The sequence below is a fragment of the Falco peregrinus genome, chromosome 1, assembly GCF_023634155.1.
Source record: "Falco peregrinus isolate bFalPer1 chromosome 1, bFalPer1.pri, whole genome shotgun sequence".
NCBI lineage: Eukaryota > Metazoa > Chordata > Aves > Falconiformes > Falconidae > Falco > Falco peregrinus.
In genome coordinates, this window is record NC_073721.1 from 78,141,995 (window position 1) to 78,154,543 (window position 12,549).

Consider the following 12,549-nt stretch of genomic DNA (forward strand, 5'->3'; position numbering starts at 1 on the left):
TCCCGAGCTGAGGATCCAGGCTCTGCCACCTTCACGGCTACGGGCCAGAGGCCTGGCCCGAGGATGCAGACAGGCTGTCTGCAGGTTTGAATGCCCGCACTCGAGGCCCTTGTGTATGCCAAGGAGCTAGAGATCAGAGCCCTCCTACGCGGTGCGCTTCCTACACAGATCTGCTCTGCTGCAACATGCACTGCCTGTTCCTACAGCACTGAAGCACAGGCGGCTGCTTGGTTTTGGCGAGAGATGTTTACAAGGTTTCACCCACAAAATGTTTTCCTTAAGTGACTCCAATTACCAGCAGGAAAATGGCTAAGCCAGACACAAGCAAGGACCCAACTGCCTGATTTCCAGCACGGTGGGTGAGAAAAGAGGGAAAAGAGAAACAAATGAACAAAACTAGGCATCTCGGTCATAATAGGCAACGCTCTGTTTGCAAAATCACCACGAACGTACTTGTTAGACGTGCTTTGTAAGCCCCAGGTGAACTGGGTCTGAATTGGTGGCACAACTGGAGAAAGCAGCACGTTCAGACCTTGAAACAAGGGTGTGGGAACCTGCGGCATATGTGAGGTAAAAGATAAAGCTTTGGGTATTCATTGAGCTCTTCATAAAACCACTAAGTCAGCTCTGTTTCTCCATCTTTGAAAAAGGAAAAAAAAAAGAAGTGAATAGGTATCATCATTCTTTCCAGTGGGGACAAGCCGTAGTGCCCTGATGAGCAGAGCATCTATGTGGTGGTCTCCACCTTTGTGAGACCAAGCATCCTAGCTCAGATTTCCCAGGAACAGGGGGTGCAGGTCCTCGACTGTCAGGGCAGCAGTTTGGAAGGCAAGTGGAGAAGGCAGAGCTCCCAACTCCTTTGGATATGTGTGTGCACCAAGGTGCTGGCATACTAAAGTACCACTGGAAGTACCACTGACTACAGGGAAATGGGACTCCTGGCTCCCTTGCCCCACATATTATGTCTGGGGCACCACTTTGAACCAACAGCCAACTCTACCAAGAACATAATAATAAAGATGCCCGTAGCTAGAGAGGAGAGAGAGAAAGAAAAAAAGGTTTGGACATTAGCAACGGCACCAGGTGTGCTCTGTGGAGGGAGCTTGGGATCCTGCGATACCTTCTGGGCTCCTGAGAAGGCGTGGTAGAAGCTAGAAACATAGGTCATGATGGCTTTCTCGTCAGGACGGGCAGTTCCAACAATGTCTGTCAAAAAAAACCTCACGTTAAGAGCATAATCAACTAATGGGAGAAAAGCAAAGGAAAGGGAGAACCAGAATCGTCCAGGAGGCCTGCTGGGGTACATGCTTGTCATAGCAACTCCACAGGGCTTCCCAGCATTTCCCAGAAGATGTGTCTCTCTCAGAAGCCAGGATCACCTTCCTGGTTCCCCTCCCTCATGATAAAATTGCTTCCAGGGTCTGACCAGACTCATTCAGCCATATGTCAGCATGTCTCATGTCACAGCACCTCCTCGTCCCGAGAACGTTGCTGTGAATGGTGGGTTGACTCAGTCCAAACTGGCAGCAGGTTGACATGGCTTTTATAGACGTATTCTACTGCAATTCCTCCATGCAGTTCTTCAGGAAAGATCCTTTCTCCCTTCCTTTCCATGCCCGATCCCACCCCACACACCCCTTCCCCCCACTATTTCAACACAATGATGGCTTGAATTTCAAAAGACCCTTTCATTAGTTTCAGGGGAAACTCAAAGCCTCCAGGGATCAGAATTAAAGGTGTGGAGGAACGCACATTAGCTCCACTCCATGAGGGAGGAGAGTGATCAGAAAAGATCAGTGGGAGCTCCTGCAAGGGGCCCTCTCTTCATCAGTTCTAGCTTTGATGAGATCTGAAGCTAAATCTACTTATTTTGGAGGTGGCTTTATTTCCTACATAACGGCAGGAAGCACTTGAATCTACTCCAGAAACATCATGATTTTTTGTCACCTCAGCATGACGAATGCAGGGAAAGCAAGTCTCATACCTGGGGATGGGAAATACTGCCTAAGAATATGAACATCCTAGTTATCCAAATACAGGTTCACTGTAGTTATCTGTGATATTGTCCCCTTTCCCCCTTGTTCCTCTCACTCCCTTATTTAACAAAAGCCTTTAACTGCTTCTCCTGTCCAAACCAAGCTTGAAATACAGCTTCTACCACTGAAACCAGCTGTCTTCAGGCAAACAGCCAACAACCAGTGAACGATTTCTGGCTGTTGTTACTCCAGAGTTGCAGTCTTCAAAGTCTATTGCCAAGCTGGTCCTGACAAGGCTCTGAAAAGTAATCCTTGCTGGCCCAGTGGCATCAGGGAAGCAGTCATAGTCAGTAGCAAAAGCACCTCTGAACAACATAATCTCTGCCTTGGTCTCCAGACCCAGTCAATGAGGGATCTTCAGGCCCAACACTTTGAGGAGTCATGAAGAAGCAATTTATAATACTAATATCATGCCCCCAAAAGGGGGATTGCCAGCAATGTCAGAAAGAGCCCAGAAAAATATGCTGGAGTAAAAGGAACACAGTCCTACACCATACATTAACTCAGTATTAAGCCCAATCCTTGAAAGGGAACACTTCAGTCAGCAGTGAACATAGCCAGGTGTTACTCATCTCTGCCTAATGTGTTAACCCCAGGTTAAGATTGCCACACCAGACTCAGAAGGCAGAGGGGGCACAGGAGGAAGAGGGAAGCAGAACACGTGATTCATTATTCCATCGTAACTTTTTCCCTATACATTTACTATGTGGTGACGGAGGGAGCATTCAGAGGTTACTGAATTCTTGTACAATACAAGTCCACCTAGAAGAAGTGGGAAAATTTCTTGAGAAAAGCATGTTAAAAGCCACCGGGTTCTACTTTACCTTCTGCATCCAGCATCTTGGGAATATCCAGATATTTCTCAGCCACATCAAAAGCTGTGTTTAGATTAGTGAGAGGATCATCCTGGGAAACAAACAGATCCAGAGTATCAGCATCACCTTGTAACAAGGTACACAGCATTCATCTCAAAACAGAGCTATCGTGCTTGGTTTGGTTCAGGTAACCGTACTGTCCAGGCAAAATTATGCGTGAATCCTCATGTATCAGGATGAAGTAATTATCCTCCTTTTGAAAGCAGAGCCTGGAGACTCATGATATGCTAATTAACATACAATCTATGCACTTGCAACAAGAAGGAATAATACATTTTGTCGTGAACCTAGTTTAAAGTAAAATGTGAACATCATACTGATAGTAAATGGCCATATCTCACGCTTATATTAGGTTTGCAACTTCCATTTCAAAGAACTACAGAGCAGCGTATCTGTTAGAACATCTAAGCAATACTAAAATAGTAACAACATCTGCAATGGGTGCTGTCCTTAGCTAGTCTACAGTTTGTGGAACACCAGTTGAGTGGGAGGAAGAGAAATGTTTTAACAAATCTCTACAAAATAAATATATATAAAAGTACCCATTTTGTCTTGAGTATTGCTTTTCCTCCTAGGCACTGCACATGACTTGCTATTTCCTCGGTACATTTCTAATCCTCTATATATAAACCTTCTGCTGTGGCAGGGTGCACTTCAGATACAGACATCAATATACAGTAATCAAATCCTAAACAAAGTTAAATGTGACTTATCATCATGAGTCATATCACAAAGGTAACTAGATTTTAAAGAGCCACACAAAAGAATATGAAACGCAGATGTCGGTGGAAATGAAAGACCTTTGCAAATCGTTTCCAGCATTCAAACGTAATGATCGGTAACAAGACACCTACCAACCTGTAGAACCTCATACAAGCCTTGCATGGAGACCCTCATACAAGCCTGATTCCTATATACGTGTATATCCATGATACTTAGTTACTCTGAATGATCAGTCTACTTAATGGATGACAAATGACATTTGCACTGTCACTTTCTACTGTTGAGGTAAGTGGCTTCTCCGGGAGGAAAGGGTGTGCATAAAGTGCTTGTGTTTAGTCACCTTGTTTGCCAAGTGCCTTCTGGGAGAGAGGAAGGATGGAGTGACACTCTTCATGTTGTCGTTTGTGCCACCTTAAAAACTAGGAAATAAGGAGTGTAATTATTTTACCTTTCTAGAGTGGCACCCATGTTCTTTTTCTTTTCTATTTGAGATCATATGCCTTTGCCTGTTGCATCGACTTGGAAGATTAAGCTGAACTCTAATCAACAGACAGTTTCCTTTGAACCCACTCAACACCAAAGATGAAGCCAGGCAGGCTTGGGCAAACAGGTATAGGCATGCAGACAAGTTCTTTTATGGCACTGGTCATTATGTTGCCCTGGAATTATAACCTTCACGAAACTAGGAAACGTAGCTATTCTGAAAAGCCGTTTCCTGCAGCTTTCCCATAGGAATTACTGCCTGTGTTATGTTGGCATCCCATATAAGCGTCATACTCCTTTGGGTGAATGTCTCCAGCAGACAGCAATGTTTCACCTACCAGAGCAAATCACACATGGAGGCCATCAAACAAAATATGACCAGCATTCCATATTTAGTCCACTGGGACAAGTCAATGCTAAGCAAAGAAGTGTTGTACGGGCACTCTGTGATGAAACCAGCAGCTGTCACACATGGTAACAGGCCCCCGTCTCAGTGTCAAATAGTACCTTATCCCTATATAATACACTTTCAAGGGTGACTACATTGAATATATCTACATCCACCTCTTCAGAGCTTAGCAGTGGTGCAGGCAGGGGATTTTTACTGTCCTCCAGGCACATGGAACCACCCTATACTATGGAATTAAGAGGCTTGTACCATTTCAGCTTCAGTCTACTTGTCTCCTGTGCCTGCTGTGGATAAAACTCTATGAATCCAAAATGTAACCAAAAGCCTTACTTGAGGAGGTGAGGCTAGCTGGTATATAATGCACCCTGTTCACAGGTCCTTAGCTCCATTTACGAAGGAAAAGTAACAGCCTTTCTTTCACTCCAGTATCCAGACATGCCAAGTGGCATCTCCCCTGCCAGTTTTCCCCTAGCCCTTGTGTCATTTTCTACTTCTGTAGAAATGTCACCACTGGGTACCAAATTTCAGCCTGTGCTGACAGTGACCACCACGGCGTGGCTAACACCCTGACAGAGTGTTTAGTATTAGCACAGACCCTTCCTCAGCGCAGGTCCACCTGAATATGCTGCCTGAAGATCTGTCAGCTTCTTCAGGAGGAAAGGGAGAAGCAAACTCATTGCACATAGCTTTTCTATCAGTTTGCAAGTAACAACACTAGGAGCAATGTTGCCGAAGGTTAAAAAGAAATTTTAAGCTGGAAGTTGGGAGAGGTTTCCTGATGGGAAAACTTACTGGGCTGGGGCACTCCCAAAGGAAGGGCTGGAAGTCTTAACATGTGGGAAACCGGAGGCTCACCTACATGAAGCCAGCAGACTTCTGCTTCATATTTAAGACGCGTGATCACACAGTCTCTTGGGGAATGAAGCTAAAGATAGCGCTACTGAAAGCAAAAGTCCAAGGCTAGCTCTGAGATGAGCAGAGAGCTAAACCCAGCAAGACAGTGTTTGCTGTGGGAAAAGCTTCACTCCTCGTGGATAGTGGAGCTGCTCATTGCAAAGGTGATGCTTCTTTGTGCAAAACATAGGATTTCCCTAGGGGCTTACCCGAGACTACAACAGGGTCTTGAGCCCTATGAAATTCCTCCAAAACTCCATCACTTTCAGTTCCATCCCATGGTACACCTGCTAATCATTATTCCAATCACCTGTTTCAGTTGACTCCCATGAAAAGGGATGAAGTAGTAGACTGGCCTGGCAGCTCCAAGCCTCGCAGTGCAGCACTACAGCTGCCGGCACACTTTAGGGACTGAAAGGCAGCAAAGCAAACAAACAAACAAATGCCAAGTCACCTGTCCCCTGATTCCTTCCACAGCTGAAACATCCCCCCAGAAGAGCACTGACCCAGACGAGGTTCTGCAGAGGTGCCTTGATTCCCACTCTGCTTATCTGAACACAGAAATAGCAGAGACATGAAGATGAGGAGTAAATGGCCAGGCTCTAGCTGGGCCAACTGTGAGGAAAGTTATAGTTTCACCATGGAGGAATTAAGTTGTTTTAACGGTGGCAGACAGCAAACTTGCCCTAAACAGATGCCCACCTGGCACGTTCTCTGCTTTTGCTGACTAAAGACTACTGCAGCTCCTCCTGTTTCACCACAGCCCTAACTCACACAGGGATTCTTCTCTCCTCCTCCAGCTATTTCCAAGTCCTTGCAGCACACAAGGTTGCCATGGCAATTATTGCAGTGTGACATAAAAAAAAAATCTTCTATTAACTAGCAATCAGGAAAGGAGATGGAAGGGGAAGAAAAATCAAGGGAGAGCAGGCACTTACTATATCTGCCAGAGTTGAAGACGCTAGGAAAGAAATCCAAAACCCATGTTTTCAGGAATACCTGTAATAAATGCATCCAGCACAGCAGTACACAGACCACATTTCTATGTGGATTGAAGCATCTGAGGGGGTGAGCCATCAGTCAACCACTGTCCTTGACAAGAAGATCTTAAATATGGCTCACAGTTGAGGTGCAGTTGGGGTTAAAAGGAAGAAGGGAAACCCCATCTTCTGCACATCTTTCACACCAGACCATGAGCTGAATCTTGAGATCTTATCTACAGTGAACTCAACAATAGCAGACAGACCTGCACTGAACAGAAACCACCTAACCAAATAAGTAGCTGTGGTGTTAGGAAATCACTGACACCAGCCTGGGTGGACTTGCTCCTTTTATTTTGGGGCCTGGACTATACAAGCAACTTCAGCTAGGCAGTGCAAGTAGGCAGACTTGTGCTTGCTCCACTAACATAGCTACACTAGGAAAAATAGCTAGGAGCGTAAACTCAGTACAAAACTTTGCTAATAAAAGAAGTTGTTAACTTTTGAGAAGACGACATGCAGCTACACTGGCTAGCTTTTGCTAGCATACACTGCCAATACGAGGTTTGTAGCATAGACACAGCCTCTGTGAAGGAGCAGAAAACACTAAAACTGCCCAGACAGGAGGTACAATGCAGACCTCTTGGCAACTTTGACTGATGTTCATCTCTCTTATCTTACGCATTTGTGTGTGTGTGTATGCTTGTAGACAGAAGCACACACAACATCACCAAAGGCACATACAAATGAGATGCCATTAATCACTCCCTAGAGTTGGAAGAGACCTGGAGGTGGACCTCTAACCTACTATCAACCGTAATGGCTGCTTCTCAGCAGCCTTGCTCATGTCCTTTTCTGCAAGGTAAGTCCCCTGCAGAACCAGGCATGATTCAAAATGTTGGGGTTGGTTTGTTTGCTTGACTGTTTTTGAGGGAAAGGGGAGAGGGGAAGCAGGCTCCGAGAAGAAGGGCAAGAATCAGTTGAATTGAGCCAAAGGGAGAAGAAAGAAGCAAAAACTAAGTTACAGAAACAGTCCAGGCAAATACTGTGTTTAGGAAGGTGCCGTGTTTATACATACTACTATACTATACATACTAGGCTGTGAGCTAAGTTCTTCCCAGCTATTTGCTCAGGATTTCAGGTGGGGTAGAGCTCTCAAACGTGCATTTAGTCTCACACCTTTAGAGTAATTAAAGCAGAACAACAATAAAATGATACAGAAAGAGTCAGAAGACTGCAGGAGGGCAGAGGGAACTTGATGAAAGATGAGATCAAGGGCAAGTGGAAAAAACCCGATGGTGGTTCCCTTTAACATTACTCCAAGTAGGACAAATCCCTTCCCATCTGCATTGACTTTGGCTAGGACAATCACCCCCTCTTTCACCTTAAAAAGCCTGCAGGCAGTATGACCAAATAATCTTCTTTTCCTCACTCTAGTTTCTCTTGCGTTTGGCTTAGGGCTTTGTTGGTAACAGTGTGTGCTGTAGCATTTACCCGGCTGGGTTTGTCAGATGCACATTGCTTAGCTGCTTTTATTTTCCCAAGATCAGGCACTGAAAATGTAGCTCTAATAATTCCTTTTTTTATTGCTGCTGTTTATGTAAACAGGTACAGTCTCCCTCCACTGTTATTCATCACATGCTGACTCCAGACACTAAAACTGATCAGACAATGTAATTGACTGCTCTGCAAGACAGTAAAGATCTAAAAGGTTACTGGAAAGCAGATCAGGCATTGTACAATTCATTTCCTTAAGGATGCAGCTAATTTGATTAACTCATTTACATACTGCCTATCTGCACAGTGATCCAAGATCCCAGGTCTATCAGAGATTGGTTTCTATGTTTATTTCCCTAGCTAACATTGAGCACGTATGCACTTTATAACACCCAGCTCGTGAGATCAGGTGGTCAAACTTTTTGAGTATTAGCCCCAGTAACAACATATGAATTATGCTCTTGGTGACACTTCACTCCACATGTGCACAGATAGAGTGAAACCAGATCTCAACAGACTGCAGGAACGCCAGTAGGATGAGAACCCAGTTTGGTCTTCCATGGCTCTGCTGGGTCAAGACACTGCTGGCAGCACAAACCACTGAACGCTTATTCTCATCATCCACTTTGCAATCTTGTCTCCAAGACACACAGGAAGCAAACTTTGGAGCAGCTAGATATCATGTTACCAGTGGCAACTTTTAAAGTAAAATTGAGTGTTATCATAAATGCTTTTCTGGCACCTGACACCTACATGCTAGGAGAAGCCAAGCACTGCAAATAGCTCAGTGCTAAGCTGGAAGCATGTGACAAGTGTCCAGTGAGGGCACAAAGACCCCTCAATGAGCTTTTGCAATTGAACATCAGGTAATCAGTTTCTAACCAACTCTCCGCAGAAATGTTAAGTCTGATTTGACTCACTAATCTGTGACATTAGCACAGAACTAGTCTCACAGTTGGTGTTACTGAATTTGCCAGCTTTTGCTCATCAGCTGGGATTGGGGCACGTGTCTCTCATATAAGGCAGTCTGAAAGCCAGGAAAGTTGAGCAGGAAGCTCATTAAGTTCACGCTTCGCTAAGAAGCCTGAATGTACTGATTCATCCCTCCTTCCTTCCCCTCAATCCTGCAACTGCCAGCTTGTGCTGAAGTTCTCCAATTAAGTTTATCATGCTAATTCTTCTCCCTCTTTACTTCTAAGGAGCCAAGCATCTGGTCTGACAAACAAATTGAGTTGTACCTTTCGTAGCTTCCCGTAGTCAATGAGCTCTGGACGGTGTCTATGAATTAAAGCGCAGAAACCAAGGCCATCTTTCCAACTACAAGAGAGACAAAAGAGAGCACAATGAACAGTGTTCAGCCAGGGAGAGACACAGTGATGGGCATGAGCACGAGAGACACCACCAAGACAGCAGGATGACTAATTATGGTTAGTGCTTCTGTAAGTGCTGGGAGGGAGGCCTGTCTTGTACCTGCATGAGACTGTGATAAAGACTCCTTTCAATCTCTACAAAAATCCACTGTGATTAGGACTTGTCCTTTGCATTGCCACCTCCTTTTTTCTCCACAGCAGAACTGTGCATGTGCTGTGGAGCATGCAAGGACAGGTGCAGAGCTCAGGGCTCAAAAAAGGTCTAGACACAAGCCCTAAAGAAGGAACAAGTGCATTCCTCAGGGAAAAGGCAGATGGCCACAGCTAGCTCCGCTATAGTACTGGCTAGTGTGGAAGGCACTTAAGCTCTCAAATAAGTGCTTTACATTTATATGGTTCACACAGCTCTCCAAGATGTGCTGGAAAAAGCACTGTTATGCAGAATCTTCACTGGTACATCTGCCAATTTGGAAATACTAAGATAAAAGCAAGAAAACCTCTCATACCTTTATACTTTATACTATGAAGTATGGCTCCTAAAGTGTTCTGAGTTTTCACAGAGCAAAAGCTGTCTTGCTTAGCCCATGGCACATATGCTGAGGACTTAATGCTCTAAAGAACTTTATGAAAGCAGCAATTGTAATTGGAATGAGGAATTGGGATGTAGGTACTTGGATCTTCTTGTAACTTCTGCCTTTAATTTCCTACATGACTTTCTGGACTACAGTGTTACTGTGTAATGTGCACCTGCATTGCCTTGGGAGGTCTGTCAGGAACACTGTTGAACACACCAAGAAGCATATGAAAATAACAGATTGTAAAGCTAAGTTCTTGCCTGTAACTCACCTGATATGGAAGTTCTGGATGTTTACATTTTTGTAGGGGGCCGTCTTCCTCTGACACCATAACAAAAGTCCTTCTTTAGCAGATGTCTCTAGAGAAAGAAAGAAAACACACCAATTAACTCATTTTCTTAGAAAGCAGGAGTCTCTGGAGCATATGCTAGAAAAACATGACCAACTTTGGTAGAGATCGGACTGAATTGTGCTTTATTTAACTTTACTTGTCAGAAAATTCCTTGTTTGGAAGAGTCTGCTGGCATAGTTTTGCCACTATTATTTTCTTAATGAGGTTCTGTAATAAGGAGGTAGCTTTTCAGGATTAGAGAGGAGAGCTTTGTAGGACTTGTAATAGACAGGTTCATTTGCAGTGTTAGGCCCTGAATCAGCCTGCAAGAAATGCAATAAATTCCAACATCAATGTTGGCTTTCAGGCTTAAACATCCTTTTGAGCTGCTCTTAAAAATCTCTTACAACAGGATGTAAAAAACTCTTCTTGGTATAGCTGAACCTGGCCAGAAATGTCAGTGAGATGACAGGGCAGCTTGGGAAGGGTAGCTCCCTAGAATCTTCCAGTGACTCACCTAAAAGCACATTCCGGGCCTTTTAAATGGCAAAAGCCATTTAGTTACCCCAGTTGCTCATTATTGAACACTGGCTAGAAAGAACTAATATTTACCTTCAACTGAAATATCCTGAATGGCAAAACGAAGGATGATGGTCCAGATCATTCCAAGAGTCATTTTAACATTGCCATCCACGATTTCTATGGAGAAAAAAAAAAAAAAAAGGCAGAAAGAGAAGAAATAGAAGGCATCGAGTTGCAAGTGCAAATCCTAGTAAAAGAGGAGCACTGGGGAGCAATCGCTTTTGCAGATGGGAGAACTGGAATTCCAGCTTAAAACTGTTCTTCCCTCCTCCCCAGATACTCTGCTGGTACAGCAGTCTTCCCCAGTACTACCCAGTAAACAGACGGATTCTCTCAGAGTATAACACTGAGCATGAAACAGACACCAATGATCCAAAAGACCGGGAATAAGGCTCAATTCAGATCAGTGTAATTCCCTCCAGGGGCTTAAAAACACCTTGTTCAGGTTAAATTCTGATCACTTAAAAGCCATATCAGCCAAACTGGGAAAAAGAAAAGCCTTCCTCTCTTATTCTGATGTCTACTCCAAGTCACCTATATAACTGCCCCAGCATAATTATTCAGAAGAACCAGTGAGACTTCCCAGTGCAGATGAGCTCTGACAGCTGGTTTTGTCCTGCGAACAAGATACCACCAAGAAACATCAACATTTTAATTTCAAACAAGCCTAAATGCTTGCTGTTTCAAACAAGCCTAAATACACCAGACTGCCTGTATAGGGCCTCTTTCAGTCAAATAGATTGCCAAAAGACACAACAGAGCATTCCTTGAAGTACATGCATCCTGCTTGAAAAGGAAGTAAAGACTCATGCTGACCAGCCCGAGCAGACTATAACATAAACTAAGATGTTCAACAGATTGTGCTTCATTGCTCATTGGACTCCGCAATGTAAATCAGCAAGGGTCAACAACTCAGAGGTTTTAGAAAATGACTGCTTGCACGTGTGAAGTATTATCTGTTTAGGATGGGAGGATCAGGGATCTGGGGGGAGACGCTGGCAGAGAAAGTGGTTTCCACCATGTATAGATTAGTGCCAAACAGTCAGCAGCTGGGTCTCAAGCGCCAATCCTCATCATCTACAAAAATTCTGCACAGACTATATATACACATTATAGAATTTACAGCCTTCACTTTTTTGGATAGTGAAACTAGCTGAGCTGCCTTCTCCTATTCATTCTGTGGCAGGTTCCTGCAAGGCAGAAGGATCTTTCACAAGCAACTGGCAAGTTGTAAGAGTATTTTCAGTAAGAAAAGTGTTAGAATTAACCTATTGTTTGGAGGTAGAATAATTCAAGTCCTAACAACGCTGCCAGAAACCATTTTTGTACTACTGTAGACCTCTGTGCCGCTGCTTCCATAAAGCTGCCCAGCACTGTTCTGGGGCAAGTAGAAATCTGCAGTATAGACAACTGCCACACGTCTGGACCCTGTCACAAAAGTAACAATATTTCAAATTTTCCTTTTAAGCCATTAGAAAAAGCTTTTCCTCTTATGGAAAATTTTCAAAATGTGAACCTCAGTGTATTCAAAACCAGCAGATGAGTAGCACGCACCCCAAACACAATTGTTTCAGAAACCATGTCCATATGGTCCAGATTCCTAAAAGTTATGATTTAGCAATACATGTGGTACAGCTTTCAGTGTAAATTAGAAGGATAATCTCCACTCTGCTTTGACATACATATGCATGAGGGATCTATAGATTTAAAAGACAGAAAACGAGACACACCACTTTGTTCTACTGCAGTAAACCCCTGTGTCCACATCTTTCTGCACTTGAGAGTACACAGATA

General features: G+C 44.0%; 1 protein-coding gene across 5 annotated transcripts in view; it reads right to left on the reverse strand.

Moving 5' to 3' along the window:
- Positions 1-12,549, reverse strand: part of ACTN1 (actinin alpha 1) — a 91,119-nt gene that overhangs the window by 23,890 nt on the left and 54,680 nt on the right. For 3 of the 5 annotated variants that reach the window (XM_055803140.1, XM_055803137.1, XM_055803132.1), the window contains exons 4-8: positions 10,786-10,872; positions 10,114-10,201; positions 9,136-9,214; positions 2,861-2,942; positions 1,121-1,206 (exon numbers count right to left, since the gene is read on the reverse strand). In XM_055803140.1, coding sequence (XP_055659115.1) covers positions 1,121-1,206; positions 2,861-2,942; positions 9,136-9,214; positions 10,114-10,201; positions 10,786-10,872 — 422 coding nt within the window. The remainder of the gene's footprint in view (positions 1-1,120; positions 1,207-2,860; positions 2,943-9,135; positions 9,215-10,113; positions 10,202-10,785; positions 10,873-12,549) is intronic. The other 2 variants (XM_055803149.1, XM_055803143.1) reach the window with 1 other exon arrangement.